The following is a 15562-nucleotide window of genomic DNA, read 5'->3' as shown; positions in this document are numbered from 1 at the left end:
CGTTTATGTCCAGTGCTATCAGTTCTCATGATGACAGATGTTGAACTCATTATGGTTTTCTATGATCAAATGGATTTAAAATATCTGCTAACACAAACACCTTAAAATAAAACCCCAGTTACACATATCCTGTTTTGTATCTTAATATTTTCAAGCTACGATGTTCATTTGTGTTAAACAGAAAAAAGACAGAGAGAGAGAGAGAAATTACTTTGCGCAATCTGAAATCAAATTAAGTTTCTTGATTACTTGTGGGTATGAAAAGTTGCCGGGGGGTTAAACTATTCAGTCTCAAATTCCGAAGTTTCAAAGACACTTGCGGAGATGATTCTTCCACCTGTTAGGACAGCAATAAAAATGAGATTAATTTCGTGAAAATACACACAATTTGCCCTACGTACTTCTGTTTCCTCTACTTCTGCGGGAGACATAATATCTTCCTCACCCCTTGGAAGACCTGAGCAGTCCACAGCAATCAGCTGTCGGCAACTTGTGGGATCATACCTGCTTTGGCTCACTGTGGTATCCCTAGCACCCAGCTCTGGGACGGGCATGAAGAAGTGACTATTTGTGAATGAATGTGTATATATATATATATATATATATATATATATATATATATGTATGTATTATATATATATATGTATGTATTATATATATATGTATTATATATATGTATTCAGACTATATATATGTATTATATATATATACACACTATATATATATATTATATATATACACGCTATATATATATATACACATAATATATATATACACACTATATATATACATAATATATATATACACTATATATATATATATATACATAATATATATACACACACTATATATATACATAATATATATATACACACACACTATATATATATATATACACACACACACACGCACACACATACTTTCTACAGGTATGGCCACTACATAATTTGGCAGCTCAGTTCAAAATGAAAATGTGGGCCCTTTGTTCACGGTTAAGAACTTCAAGATGGTTAAGTGCAGAACATTAAAGCAAGCATGGGGTAGTTTTAAGCACAAAGCCCTGAATGACTGACTACTGCTCAGCTACACATCCGTGACACCGGCCTTGGGTATGATAAGACGAAACACTGCAATGCCAGTACTCTTGGTGCTGTTCATGACTCCCAAGCACAAGGCAAGGGATCAGTACGGTCATGAGAAAGTTTCACCGCCATAGGGAAATGAGAAAAATAAGCACAATCAATCTTTCACAATGCTAAACCTGTTCAATTTAGAGGACTATACTGGTTAACTTTATGTATCAACCTGACTATGCCATGGTACCCAGATATTTGGTCAAATATTATTCTAGATGTTTCTGTGAACCTATTTTTACATGAGGTTAACATTTAAAAAAAATTTTTTTAAGGTTTATTTATTTTTCAGAGACAAAGACAGACGGTGGGGCGGGGGGTGGGGGGCGGGCAGAGAGAGGGGAAGACACAGAATCTGAAGCAGGCTCCAGGCTCTGAGCTGTCAGCACAGAGCCTGATGTGGGGCTCAAACTCACGGACCGTGAGATCATGACCTGAGCTCAAGTCGGATGCTTAACCGATTGAGCCACCCAGGTGCCCCAACATTTAAATCAGTAGACTATGAATAAAGCAGATCACCCTCCATAATGTAGGTGGGCCTCATTCGATCACCTGAAGGCCTTAAGAGAAAACTTAAAAGAAAAAAGATTGCCTCCCAGAAAGAAAGAATTCTGCCTGCCCTTGGATGCAAACTGCAATGTCAATTCTTCTTTGGGTCTCCAGTCTGCAGGACTACCCTGGAGATTTTGGACTTGTCAGCCTCTACAATCATGAGCCAATTCCTTAAATAAATCTAGACAGATAGATGACAGGTAGGTAGGTAAATAGGGACATAGACACAGGCTACTGTGTCTTTAGGAGAACCCTGACTAATAGAACTATCTTTATTTAGGGATTTTGTGATTACTCCCTTTCCAGATTTTTTTTTTTTATAATAAAATGTCATTTTCTTTCAAAAACTTCTGGAAATCACTGCTTTATATGATAAATTTTTAAATATTGATGTATATGCTTTTATTTAAAGGGGAATTTCTGTTTTGGACCCCCCCCCCTTTTTTTGGTTGTGGGACACAAGGCAAAAAAAAGCAACAAAACAAAACAAAACCAAGCAAAACAAACAAACAAACAAAAATCAGGACAATATTTTAAGCTTTTTTTTTTCAAAACCCAAAGCTATTAATCCACAGAAAAGCCAAAGCTTTCATGTAGGAGAGGCTCAGCCATCAGTACTTGCAGAATTAAAATGCTGATGTGGTTCTTATGCAGCCATCTGTATAGGAAAGAAAGGTATGAGGGCAGCCCCTGTCAGTGAATTTGAGCTTCTAGAAATCACATATCTCACAATTATGGAAAACACAGAAGTCCCTAATTTATCACTCGCGAGCCTTTGAATTCTTAGTTTCCTCATTTCCAGGGATTTCTGTAGATGTCACATGTTTTTGGCAAGGCTTGCGAGAAAACTGACCCTCTGTGGCCAGCGCTGGACTCTCCGTGTTCACAGACCAGAGCTTAAAAACTTTGGCAAGCTCGGCAGCGAAGATGGGTAACGCTGTCATTGTCTCTTTGTACCATCCCAGAAGCCAGAAGCCACCCATCCCACGCTGGCGTGAAGAAATATAAAGCAAGAAACTTTTAGGCAAAGACTTTTTGTTTGGAATTTTCTGTTCCAGGTCCAAAGCCTTATTACTCCAGGGTCTTTGTAAGAGGTGATACAGTCAATTTCAGGAAAAGATGTTTTGCTGATATGGTAATTCCATATCAAAGAGTTGACGTGGAGCACCGAATGAAGCTTAGAATCGGCAGGGACCCTACTACTTCCAAGAAGGTAAAAAAAGAAACTTGGGGTTTTTTTTTTTAACTATGCCTCCTCTTGTCACTTTCCTTACAAAACCTGTCCCTCAGCCTCATTTCCCAATCCTAATGTAGCTGGATCCCCCCGGGAAGCCCAAGCCGGAGCCTAAGAGTCCTGCTCGGGCCCAACCCCACCCACATATAACCGGCCATCAAGGCCCGTGCACCCCCTGTCCCTAAGCATCTCTTTTCCAACCCCATCACTACCACCTGACTTCAGAACCTAATCATTTTGTTCAAGCCATTGAAATCATCTTTGTGCTAGGAACTCATCCCCTATGGCCTCCCAAAACACTACTCAACTCCGAAGTGACCTTCCAAAACTTCAGTGCACCGGGCTCTTAAAATGCCTCTAGCGTTCTCTGCTGTGTTCAGAAGAACGTTCAGCCTCTTGGGAAGAGCCTGTGTCTTACGACTCTTCCAGTGTCTTCAGCTCAGCCTCCGATGGCGTGCGTACTCCAGCCACACTACTCCATACTTGCGATGGCCCAACAGGCCAAGACGTCACATGCCGCATTTGCCGGCAGCATCTCAGAGGACGGTTTCACTCTCCCCTATCCATGTGGGGTCAGAGGCTATCTCTATCCTCCTTTCAGAACTCTGCTTGGTACTGACAGCTCACATTAGCACTTTCCCCTCGGGGCTCCCACCCTGGCCCCTTTCAAGGTCATGGCCTTGAAAGCCTACGGACCCCAGCACGTGAAGCGACTCTCAAACTTCTACTGGAACTTCATTTGTTCCAAGAATGTTGATAATTACCTGGCCGCTTTCACGGACAGTGGGGATAAAAGTGAGACTGTGGCCTACAAAGGGGAAGGGGAGGGTGACAAGGAAGCTATGCGGAAAGACGGTGCAGGATGACAAGGTCTCTCGGCACGCCACCTGTGCCGACCTCATGCCAGGCAACAAAGTGCGCTAGGATCGACCAGGCATAGGGGAGAGGACACGTGGCAGAGGGGAGAGAACACTTGTTTTTAGGTCCGATAGCACAATGTAACACTAATGAAAAATCCACAACCACGTATCAGCACCCTGAAGTCAACACGACTTAAATACAGCGGGAGCACACAGGAACGTCACTCTTACCATCAGGACTTTGCTTGGACTTTCAGCATCACTCATGCCACAGGCTCTTTTGGACCCACGGGGTTTTGATGGATCTTCATCTGTATCCACCTCATCAGGTGAAGAGAATTTCCACGCTCCGGCCAAGGGGAACGTCCTGTCATCAGCTGCGGAGGCCTTGCTTCTGGGTGTCACGGTGCTGGCTGTGACTGCAAGGTGTGACGGTGTTGACGGCTGTGTGCCGGGCCTGCTGCTGTCTCCAGAGCTCTCCGACGGGGATGCAGAATCCGCCAGAGACGCGCAGCTCTTGGAGAGCTTGTTTTGCAAAAAATGTTTCAAACGGGTTTTTCTAGGGGCACTGCTTTTCATAATTGCACTCCGGAGGTGAGACTCTTCTGCGATGACATACACTCTGCCGCGGCCCCTGGTCACTGCCGTATAAACGTGCTGCCAGTGCTGTCGGCCCGCCTTCCCAACCACGTACACGACCGTCTGCTCCTCAGACCCCTGGCGGGGGGGGGGAGAATGCAGTGGGAAGGGTTAGTTTTGCACAGGGGGCTCTTGTCTTCACACGGTCCACCAAGATAGAAAACAGACAAGTCCTAAAAGAGATCTCTGCTAGTCGGCCAGAATATTCACCTAAATCCACCTTACGCTTCCGGTTTATTCATTATCCAAGACCTCATGATTCCTAACTGTGCTGTTAAGTTCAGGTCTGACGGATCCACAGCTGGCTTGTAGAAACCCAGCAAAAGCTTGAAAGACTGCATGCGGTGCCAAATCTTCCCTCATAAAAAGAATGTTCAATGATCGTGTAGGCTCTATGGATAAATGTGTTACCCTATTTGTACCTACATAGCAAAAAATTAGACACCTTAAATATTCAATGACAGGAGAATAGATAAGTTCGTTTGTTTATATTCATATCAAGTATCTGTATATAGACATTTGAAATACTATTCTGCAAATGGCAAAGGCGCTTTAAAACTTAACAAAATTTTAAAAACAACTGGATACTTTCGGGGCAGCTGGGTGGCTCAGTTGGTTAAGGGTCGGACTCTTGACTTTGGCTCAGGTCATGTTCTCGTGGTTGGTGAGTTCAAGCCCTATGTTGGGCTCCACACTGGAACCTGCTTGGGATTCTCTCTCTCCCTCTATCTCTGCCCCTCCCCTGTCTCCCTCCCTCCCCGCCCCTCAAAATAAATAAATAAATTCTAAAAAAATAAAAAACAAAAACTGGATACTTCTACATAAAGAGTGATCACAACTATGTAACACAAAATAAAATTACTCTGATCCAAAAACGTACACACAAATGAACACAAATACCTAACAAAATGAGTCACACAAAAAAAGAAGGAAATCCTATCAAAAATTTAACTAGTCTATCTCCAAAATGGAAGCCCTGTGGATTATTTTTTTTCTCCTACTTTTCTGTATTCTCCCATTGTTGAACATTTATTACTTTCATCAAGGTGAACAAAACAAAAGAGAACAATGAACTTGTGCTTTTTAAGTTTAGCAAGAAGAATTACATAGGCAAGGAAAATGCCCAATGTCACCTTGTAACTGTGAGCAAACAATTTCAAGTTTTGGGACTATTCAGAGTCCCTATTATTTTCAGGGCCGACACAAACTAAGAAGTGCTTTGAACCATTCTCTCTCCCAATGTCCCCATTGTCCCCCCACCAAAGGAACTGTGGGAAGACAAATGAGGAGACGAGACAGGTAGGAAACACAGATCCCCAGTTAAAACCCTCTTCCACAGCAAGCCCTTCTGTCTTACCTAGACACAGAAAATTGGAACCAACGCTTCAGATTATCAAAGTGTGACAAATACTTCCTTCTGGTGCTGCTGAGTCTCAGAAATGTACTTCAATGACACCTGATTATGCAAACGCCAAGTCCATTGTATAGACGCACAGCACCATTTGTCCCTCTGGACTTCATATTGGGTACTCCTAAACTGGTAAATGTCTAACCTAAACTTAGTTCACCGAGCTCCTAATCAAGGATCACAGAAAAACCCAACAGCTTCATAGTCCGTCTCCCTCGCACTCACACGTGCTGCAATCCACGGCCCTCACAGCATCTATAGGGATACGCATAAAAAGCAAATCCAATCACATCCGACTCCGCTTAAAGCCACAGCTCCCGAGCTCTCAAAGCAAAGTCCTAACTCCTTACTATGGCTCGTCTGGCCCTTCAGAAGCCAGCCCTGGACCTGCTCCCTTCCCTCCTCCTCTCCTCTCCTCCTTTCCATGCACAAGCCACGCTCCATCCAGCACCACGAACCTCTTTGTGGTACTGCTGGTGCCAGCCCCCTTCTGTATCAGCTGTCCCATCTATGCACATTCCAGAGCCCCGGACTCCCTCTGTCACAGAACATTTACTGAGCTGGAATGTAACTGTCTGCCGCCTTCACTGTATTCCTCCTTGCTGGACTGTAAGCTCTGCAAAGGCAGGGCCGCGTCTTTCTTGTTCACTGCTCTTTACCCAGTGTCTAATGAATAATTATAAAAATTAAACAGCCATGCCAAAGGTGTGCTTAAAAAGCAGGACATGGACATCTGATGTCACGGCAATAACCTGCTATAAATTATTCGTCCATTTTTCATATCTTCCTTGAATCATGAGAGCTTTCAAACTTCTTAAAGGAGGCAGGTTTCCTACACTGACTTTTAAATTATGTATACGTCCGTTCTCTAAATGTGTTCTAAAACTCTACATCTGTACGAATAAACACAAACCATTGATTCCTTTCATGATGTTATAGGCTCAGAATCTGAAAATATACGGACCTTAGAATAGGGGTTAAAACACTCTCTCTGCAAACGGTCGAAAAATAAATACTTTAAGTTTTGCAGGCCAGCTGTTCTCTATGGCAACCACTCAATTCTTCCTTTGTAATGCAAAAGCGGTCAGAGCCAATACGTAAATGAACAAGTGCTGCTGTGTTCCAATAAAAGTTTCTTTACAAAAACTGGTAGTGGGCCAGATATGGATACCATATTAAACCATACAGTCCTAGAAGGTCTTAGGAGGTGATCTGGCCCCCAATCCTTCTACCCTCCCTTATCCCCCCTTACTTCTCTGACCTTGTCTCTTGTCACTCTCCCACACTGGCCACCTTGCTGTTCCTGTTCTTCAAATGACAGACAGCCTGCCACCTAAGAACTGTGGCCTTGGCTATTCCGTCAACCTAGAATGGTCTTCTCTCGGATACCCACATGGTTAACTTCTTTACCTCCTTCAAGTGTTTGCTCAAATGCCACGTTCTCAATGAGGCCTACACTGACTACTATTTAACGTTACAACTGCATCCCACACCTATCCCTGCCCTTTTTCATAGTATTTGCCACTTTCTACCATAATATGTACAGTTGACCCTTGAACAACATGGGTTTAAACTGCACAGGTCCACTTACACAGGGATTTTTAAAATAATAAATACAGGGCAGTCCTGTAAATGTATTTTCTCTTCATAATAATTTTCTTTTTTTTAATGAATATTTTTTGAGGTTTATTTATTTTGAGAGAGAGAGCGCGAGTAGGGGAGGGGCAGAGAGAGAGAGAGAGGGAGAGAGAGAATCCCAAGCAGGCTCTACGCTGTCAGCGCAAAGTCGAATGTGGGGCTCTATCTCATGAAATGTGAGATCATGACCTGAGCTGAAATCAAGAGTCAACTGCTTAACCTACTGAGTCTCCCAGGAGCCCCTTATTTATAATTTTTTTAATATTTTCTTTACTGCAGCTTACCTTTCTAAGATTTTATTTTAAAGTAATCTCTACGCCCAGTGTGGGGCTGAACCTTACAACCCCAGATCAAGAGTCACACACTCTAATTCTTGAGGCAGCCAGGTGCCCCTAGCTTACTTTATTGTAAAATAACGTATATATTATTAATGTATAACATACAAGATACGTGTTAATTGTTTGATGACCATTAAGGCTTCCAATCAATGGCAGGCTATTAGTAGTTAAGTTTTCAGGGAATCAAAAGTATACATAGATTTCTGACTGCAATGGGGGGTTGGTGCCTCGAGCCTCCACAATGTTCAAGGGTCAACTATAGTTTACTTGTTTTATGGTTGTATCTGTCTCTTTCCTCCTCCCCAGCAAATGTAATCTTCACAATGGCAGGTATCTTTCTTTGTTTCATGGACTGATCTAAACCAAGCACCAAGGACAGTCTGACTCAATAAATATTTGTTGAACTGAACATGGAAGAAACAAACTACACTGATACAAGATAATAATCACGAGATGTTCCTCGAGGTAAGAGATGCTCTTTCAACCACAAAATGACAGATTCAATAAAAGGAACAACTAGAGATATTTACTCCAACCTTAACAAAGTAATAAAAAGACCCCTTCAAACTTCATTTGTCCAGAAATGTAACAGAAGACTGGATTATAAATTTGAGGAAATCTCTTAGAAAAAAAAAAAACAAAAACAGCAAAATAATAATGAGATGGAAAACAGGAGAGAGGTAAGAAATTCAGACAATCATTTCTGGAGGCCCAACATAATAGAGATTCTAGAAAGACAAAACACAGAAAACACAGGGCAAGAAACTTAAGGAAATTATTCAAGAAAATTTCCCCAAACTGAATGATACGAGTTTCTAGAATTACAGAGAGTCCATCATAAAGATCCAAGGGAGAAATTTTGCCAGAACCTGCAGCCAGGAATATGTGTACTTCTTAACAACTGGCTGTTTTGGTTTTTTTTTACCCAACAGACACAGTCCACTGACTGCTTCTCTCTAATTTTGAAAACAAAGCCAAATCTTCAGCCTACATTAGCAAGCAAATAGGTCAGTGTGCATATCCGCATCCCAACCCTCCCTTGGCAGGAATGCTTTTACCACCCTTACCTTGATCTTCTGCATGACATCATTTCTTTATCTTTTAAAAGGAAAGGCTGAATTGTGGCCATTTTTTTGAAAGCCATTTCAACTTCTATTTGGAACTGAGATGGAGTAGGTTAATAAATAAAACACCATCCATTAAAAAAAACCACACACGCAAAAAACAGAACTCATATGCTAATTAGTTTGCCTACCAGTAGAGGATACAGGCTAACCTAAATTTTCCCACATGCAAACGTAGGCTGATGCAGCTTCATGATTAAAGCAACATACCAACATCAAAGAGGGGCACGCAAAACAACGAGTTAAATAACAGAACCACAAATAGCTTATGAGAAGTCAAGAGTATTAAAATGAGCTTAAAAGCAAATTGCACTAAATGCAATGTTGTGTCCAGGATTAGATCCTGGAACAGAAAAAGGATATTCTTGGGAAGCTGGTGAAATCCAAATAAAGTGTGGAGCTTCGTTAATAGTAATTCTTCCAACGGTAATTTCTTAGTTTTAACACAAACACCATAGTTATGTAAGATGTTGACATGAGGGAAAGTCAGATGAAGGGTATATGGGAAGAGTCTCTGCTATCTTTCGAACTCTTCTATAAAACTAAAATTATTCCCGGGGCGCCTGGGTGGCTCAATTTCAGCTCATGTCATAATCCCAGGGTTGTGGGAATCAAGCCTTGTGTCAGGCTCCACGCTGAGCTTGAAGCCTGCTTAAGATTCTCTTTCTCTCTCTCTATGCCCCTCTCCCCAGCTCATGCTCTAAAATTAAAAAAACAAAACAAAACAAAAAAAACCTAAAATTAAAATTATTCCCAAGTAGAGAGTAGTTGCCTCAGAAGAACAGAGGAAAGGGATGTATTTGTCAAAACCCATCCAACTTGATAAATTTAAATATGCATGCAAATTATACCCCACTAAAGCTGATTATACAATAATAAAAAAGCAAGCTGCAAAAATACATAAACATCAGGAAGCCATTTATGTAAACGTTGGTAACCTTGTTCCTTTTTACAAAATAAAGGCAACAAAATTAAGAAGAAAATCTTTGAAGGTACTACTCCATGGCTTCGAAACCAATTCAAATCACTTCATAAATGTCCACTGTTACCTGAAAAGTGTGAATAGTTCTTGCCCAGGCATGTTTTATATGACAATATTTCATCAGTTTTTCAAAGTCCACGGTTATTTCCAAGCCAGCCATATTATTAATGGTCAAAGATCTTCTCTTTCCAAAAGTTACATCAGTTACATCCTATGATCAAAACAAAGAATTATTCTGTATGTTTTCAAATAGGCACACTGTAAATATAGTCTATTTTTGTGCTGAATATTAAATGCAGACTCAAGTAAAATAGCATGTATATTCACAATTGTTAAGAACTTTCAAAAGGCTTAAAATCTACACTTGAGCACAAACTAAATATATATATACACCCAAACTTGAATAAATTTGAAACTTAACCTTAATCTGATTCTATGGAGAATAGTCTGTGTGCCTGACTTATTCTGAAGTCTATACATTTCACTTCTCGCACTATGTAAGTCTGCACATATTCTTTACAAAAAGTTTATATTTCCTCACATCCTCACTGCTTGTAAAGAATAAGCTTCTATGTTTAAGACGGTGTTTATACAATGAGAACAAATTCAAAGAAACCTCAATGGTTTCTGTATTTAAGCAGCAACCAAAGAAATGATGTTTTGCAAAATATATTAAGTATGTCACTTGTCCCTTATTTTTTGTTACTTGAGCCCTCCGAACTTAATAAAAATGTTTCTTAACAAAGTCTTCCAGAAAATATGAGAAAGAAACCTATCCCACCTCATTTTATGAAGCCAGTTTTACTCTGACACCAAAACCAGACAAGACATTACTAGAAAACTACAAACCAATATTCCTCATAAACGTGAATGCAAAACTCCTTAACAAAAAATTATGGAAGAATGTCAACAATTCCGATATGATTAGGTTCTGAATCAAACCTAGGGCAATTAAAAAAAAATCTACCTCTAATAAGGTACTATTTTTCTGTTGTCACCTACCTTTGTTATAAAAAATATTTCTCCATTGCAGAGTCGAATATCACTTTCAAAGTCTTGCTTATTTTTAGCAAAACCACGAAGAGTACCATTAAAGTCTTCACCACTGGCCTCTTGTTCATTACTCTCCTGACCGGGAGAGGTATCTTGAGGGAGTAGCTCCGAGAGATACACATTCCTGGTACAACAAATTTTATCACCAACTCCAAACTGAAGTCTATTCCGATGGTCTCTGAGTTAGAAAATGAGAATACATCATCAAGGTTTGGAAAGCCTCAATTTCATTTTGTTTAGGCATTAACCCCCACTCAGATCTGATCCAATTCTCAAAATAATTTCCAAACTCTCTCTCCTTCAATTTTGTTCTCCAAATGTCAACAAGAAATCAGGCTCCCACAATCGTGGTCTGATTACCTATCCTGTCTGTGGCACCTCAAACTCAATGACATTTCCCAGCCAGATGTTTTCAAGTTAGAAATCTTGGCATAAATGCTGATGTCTCTCTTTCCCTCTATAGATTCTAAAAGTTATCCAAATTTCTTACTTGACACATCTCCAAAGGCAAGGGAATTAAAAGCAAAAATGAACTATTGGGACCTCATGAAGATAAAAAGCTTCTGCACAGCAAAGGAAACAACCAACAAAACTAAAAGGCAACCAACGGAATGGGAAAAGATATTTGCCAATGACATATCGGACAAACAGCTAGTATCCAAAATCTATAAAGAACTCACCAAACTCCACACCCGAAAAACAAATAATCCAGTGAAGAAATGGACAGAAAACATGAACAGACACTTCTCTAAAGAAGACATCCAGATGGCCAACAGGCACATGAAAAGATGCTCAACGTCACTCCTCATCAGGGAAATACAAATCAAAACCACACTGAGATACCACCTCATGCCAGTCAGAGTGGCCAAAATGAACAAATCAGGAGACTATAGATGATGGCAAGGATGTGGAGAAACGGGAGCCCTCTTGCACTGTTGGTGGGTATGCAAACTGGTGCAGCCGCTCTCGAAAACACGGTGGAGGTTCCTCAAAAAATTAAAAATAGATCTACCCTATGACCCAGCAATAGCACTGCTAGGAATCTACCCAAGGGATACAGGAGTGCTGATGCATAGGGCCACTTGTACCCCTATGTTTATAGAAAACATGTTTATATGGCTTCAACAAGAGCTAAATTATGGAAAGAACCTAAATGTCCATCAACTGATGAATGGATAAAGAAACTGTGGTTTATATACACAATGGAATACTACATGGCGATGAGAAAGAATGAAATATGGCCTTTTGTAGCAACATGGATGGAACTGGAGAGTGTGATGCTAAGTGAAATAAGTCCTACAGAGAAAGACAGATACCCTATGTTTTCACTCTTATGTGGATCCTGAGAAACTTAACAGGAGACCAAGGGGGAGGGGAAGGAAAAAAAAAGTGAGAGGGAGGGAGCCAAACCATAACAGACTCTTAAAAACTGAGAATAAACTGAGGGTTGATGGGGCGGGGGGGGGGGGGGGGGGATAGGCATTGAGAAGGGCGCCTGTTGGGATGAGCACTGGGTGTTGTATGGAAACCAATTTGACAATAAATTTCATATTAAAAATAAATAAAATTAAAAAATAAAAGTTATCCAAAGTCTTATGGATTCTGCCTTTTAAATTCATCTTCTCCTCTCCAATCTCTCCTACCCCTGCCCTATATCACATCTTATCCCACGTACACATATTTCTATTCTTGTAACTATGATGTTATATCGGAATAACAGCAGCAAATTGAATAAATGCTGGTGATGTACCAGTTACCGTGATAAGTGACTTAGAGATATTATTTCATCCCATCCTCACTACAACTCTGTGAGGGAAATTCTGCATCGGTATCCTATTTTTATACATATGGACGAGTTAAACTACCTGCCTGAGATCACAGTCACTGGGACACAGACTGGGTGACCCACCGCTGGTGCTTTCTAACCCTTTGTTAGGCTACTAAAGTGGGTTTCTTTTGTGGGTCATCCCTCAACAGACTGGGAGTTCCTCCTGCAACTTCCACATCTTTACATTCTCTGCACTTAACAAACAGTACAGTGTTGATAAATGCAAGAGAAGTGAGTTAATTTTTCCTGTGTGTAAACACAGTGGCTTTTCTACACTGCTATTTCTCTGATAGATGTCCCCTGGGGTGCTCTCTATGGGCATCCTGTTGCTAAGGGTCTTGGACATGCCTACACACATATTGTATTTGAAAAACAATTCTCCTGAATTCCCCACACTCATCTCCGAGAAGCTGGAAGTTGCCAACTTGAAAACCACAAGAAATACTGTATTCCTTATTTTTCTTATTACACTGATTACCGAAACAGTTCCCAAGGAGACATATTTAATTGAAGAGATCATTCCACTTCACAAATGAGAATAAAAAAGATTTTTGAGTATGTGGCTACAGTGATAAATGTCAAATAAAAGAACAGCAAAGGAAGGGCTCTCCTCAAGCATTCAGATCCCTTGTGCTCACTTGATCAGACGGCCCGTGTAGTGCTTACAACAGCAGGCGTTGATTAAGTCACAGTCTTGCCTGAAACACACAAACAAGCAAGGGTCACCTTAACGATATCTGCTTTGTGCTCACTTCTGTTACCAACAATTACAATGTACTACACGCTATAAAAAGTTTCCAGGAGTCTCACCAGAGAAAAGCATTTTGTAATTTTCATCTTTTTTAAAAAGATTTTATTTTTAAGTAATCTCCACACCCAATGTGGGGCTCGAACTCACAACCCTGAGATCGAGCATCATATGCTCTCCTGACCGAGCCAGCCAGGTGCCCCCAATAATTTTTATCTTAACATAAACCGTTTCCATTCAGATTTCCTGGGAGTTTCCAAATATAATATTTGGTAGAAAGAGTCCTGTTTAAAAACTTCCCTCTGGGGGCGCCTGGGTGGCGCAGTCGGTTAAGCGTCCGACTTCAGCCAGGTCACGATCTCGCGGTCCGTGAGTTCGAGCCCCGCGTCAGGCTCTGGGCTGATGGCTCGGAGCCTGGAGCCTGTTTCCGATTCTGTGTCTCCCTCTCTCTCTGCCCCTCCCCCGTTCATGCTCTGTCTCTCTCTGTCCCAAAAATAAAAATAAAAAACATTGAAAAAAAAAATTAAAAAAAAAAAAAAAAAAAAAAAAAAAAAAAAAAACTTCCCTCTGCCATATCTAACAAAGAAAGACCTCAAAATTAGAGACAGAATTAGCAATGAGAGTCTCCCATCCATCCAGTACCTGTATTGATAAGTTACGAGATTTAAATGCTACACTAAGCACACTAAAATACTGCAGATGCTTTACCTTCTAAATGCAATGAATTGTGACATTTGTGCATCCTGTAGGTCATTTTCTTTGAGCAAGGTTCCAACTGCAGAATATAAATCTAACACAAGAATATAAGAGAAAAAAAGTCAACAAGGAAAAGCACCAAATTACAACATTGTTTCAATGGAGAAACTAACGCAAACGGAACACAAGTTCTCTATGGGAACATCAACCTCATTTGCTACAGCAGCCAGAGCAACACAAGAGAGAATGGAGATAAGGGTTCCAGATACCCCATCCTCAACAGAGAGGTCAACCACTAGCCATTAGAACGGCTCCTAATCTAGAACACAACCCCTTATCACTGATGGCTTGTGAAAGCTGAATTTAAAATATGAGCAAGAAGACAAAATATGTAATAGAATTACAGCAACGTAAGACTTCTTTCTGTCTTAAGTTCTGGTGGGAATGAGAAATAATTTGAGACTTTATACGCTTTGCATCTGTCATTTCACTTTTAATCTTTACAACATGCACAGGAAGCTGTTATTATTATATCCAAGGTTGATATTTAGTAGAAAATATTAAGACACTTCCACAAAGGATGGCAAACAGCTACTCCCCAAACACTGCAACGCCCCACCCCCCACCCCAACCATGTGTTTCCTACCTACCCCCAGCATGGTCCTCAACTAAACCTCCCCATGGTCCAGCAACTAAAAGGTTAACCCCGGCACAGCAGAGGCATCCATTCTAAGAGTGACCATACCTCAGCTATTACATAGTTTGACCACAAACACTGATTACAGTCTAGATATAATGTGGAGCCGGGGCTCTTGGAAGTAAAAGCAATTTTCCAAAAGGGGTATGGTGCCTGGCCTCCCTCTTTCAGACTTCAAATCATTGGCAATGATGACATCCACTTCCAACCCCCCTCAAAGCAGAGAAGTAGGCTTCCTCTAATCTGTCTTACCAACAGTACAAAACAGTGAACATTTCTCATGAGAGACAGATGTAACAATTTGGGTAAGAACATTCTAGGCTTTCGTGCCTTCCCCTCACAGCAGATGAATCCCAGGGGAATGAAAAAAAAACAGCCCAGGCCTTGTGATGCCCTGCTCGAGGAAGCCTAAATTAGTTGCTTACTGAGCCCTTCCTGGTTCAGATGAAGGGAAGATTATCACTAAAAAATGGCCAATGCTCAGCTCGCCCCCCAGCCAAGCCCTGGGCTGCCCGAGCAGGAATTTCCAAAGGTCTCACAGGGTATTGTTTTCCTTTATATGTACAGGATCGTGTTGTTCTGCTCCTTGCTTTTTTCACTCTCCCTACACCTTACAGATCAATACGTACACC

At 41.0% G+C, this 15562-nt stretch overlaps 1 protein-coding gene across 3 annotated transcripts in view; it reads right to left on the bottom strand.

Annotated features, from left to right (window-relative positions):
* The window catches only part of HELB (DNA helicase B), a 63212-nt gene continuing 47650 nt past the window's right edge, over positions 1 to 15562 (bottom strand). For all 3 annotated transcript variants that reach the window (XM_042947088.1, XM_042947089.1, XM_042947090.1), the window contains exons 8-13: positions 14246 to 14327; positions 13428 to 13487; positions 10911 to 11139; positions 9976 to 10119; positions 4011 to 4496; positions 1 to 337 (exon numbers count right to left, since the gene is read on the bottom strand). In XM_042947088.1, the coding sequence (XP_042803022.1) occupies positions 233 to 337; positions 4011 to 4496; positions 9976 to 10119; positions 10911 to 11139; positions 13428 to 13487; positions 14246 to 14327 (1106 nt within the window). In that variant the 3' untranslated portion in view covers positions 1 to 232. The remainder of the gene's footprint in view (positions 338 to 4010; positions 4497 to 9975; positions 10120 to 10910; positions 11140 to 13427; positions 13488 to 14245; positions 14328 to 15562) is intronic.

The sequence above is a fragment of the Panthera leo genome, chromosome B4 (genome assembly GCF_018350215.1).
Source record: "Panthera leo isolate Ple1 chromosome B4, P.leo_Ple1_pat1.1, whole genome shotgun sequence".
NCBI classification, from domain to species: Eukaryota; Metazoa; Chordata; class Mammalia; order Carnivora; family Felidae; genus Panthera; species Panthera leo.
Note: the sequence above shows the minus strand (reverse complement) of the source record. Positions and strands in the feature narration are given on the sequence as shown.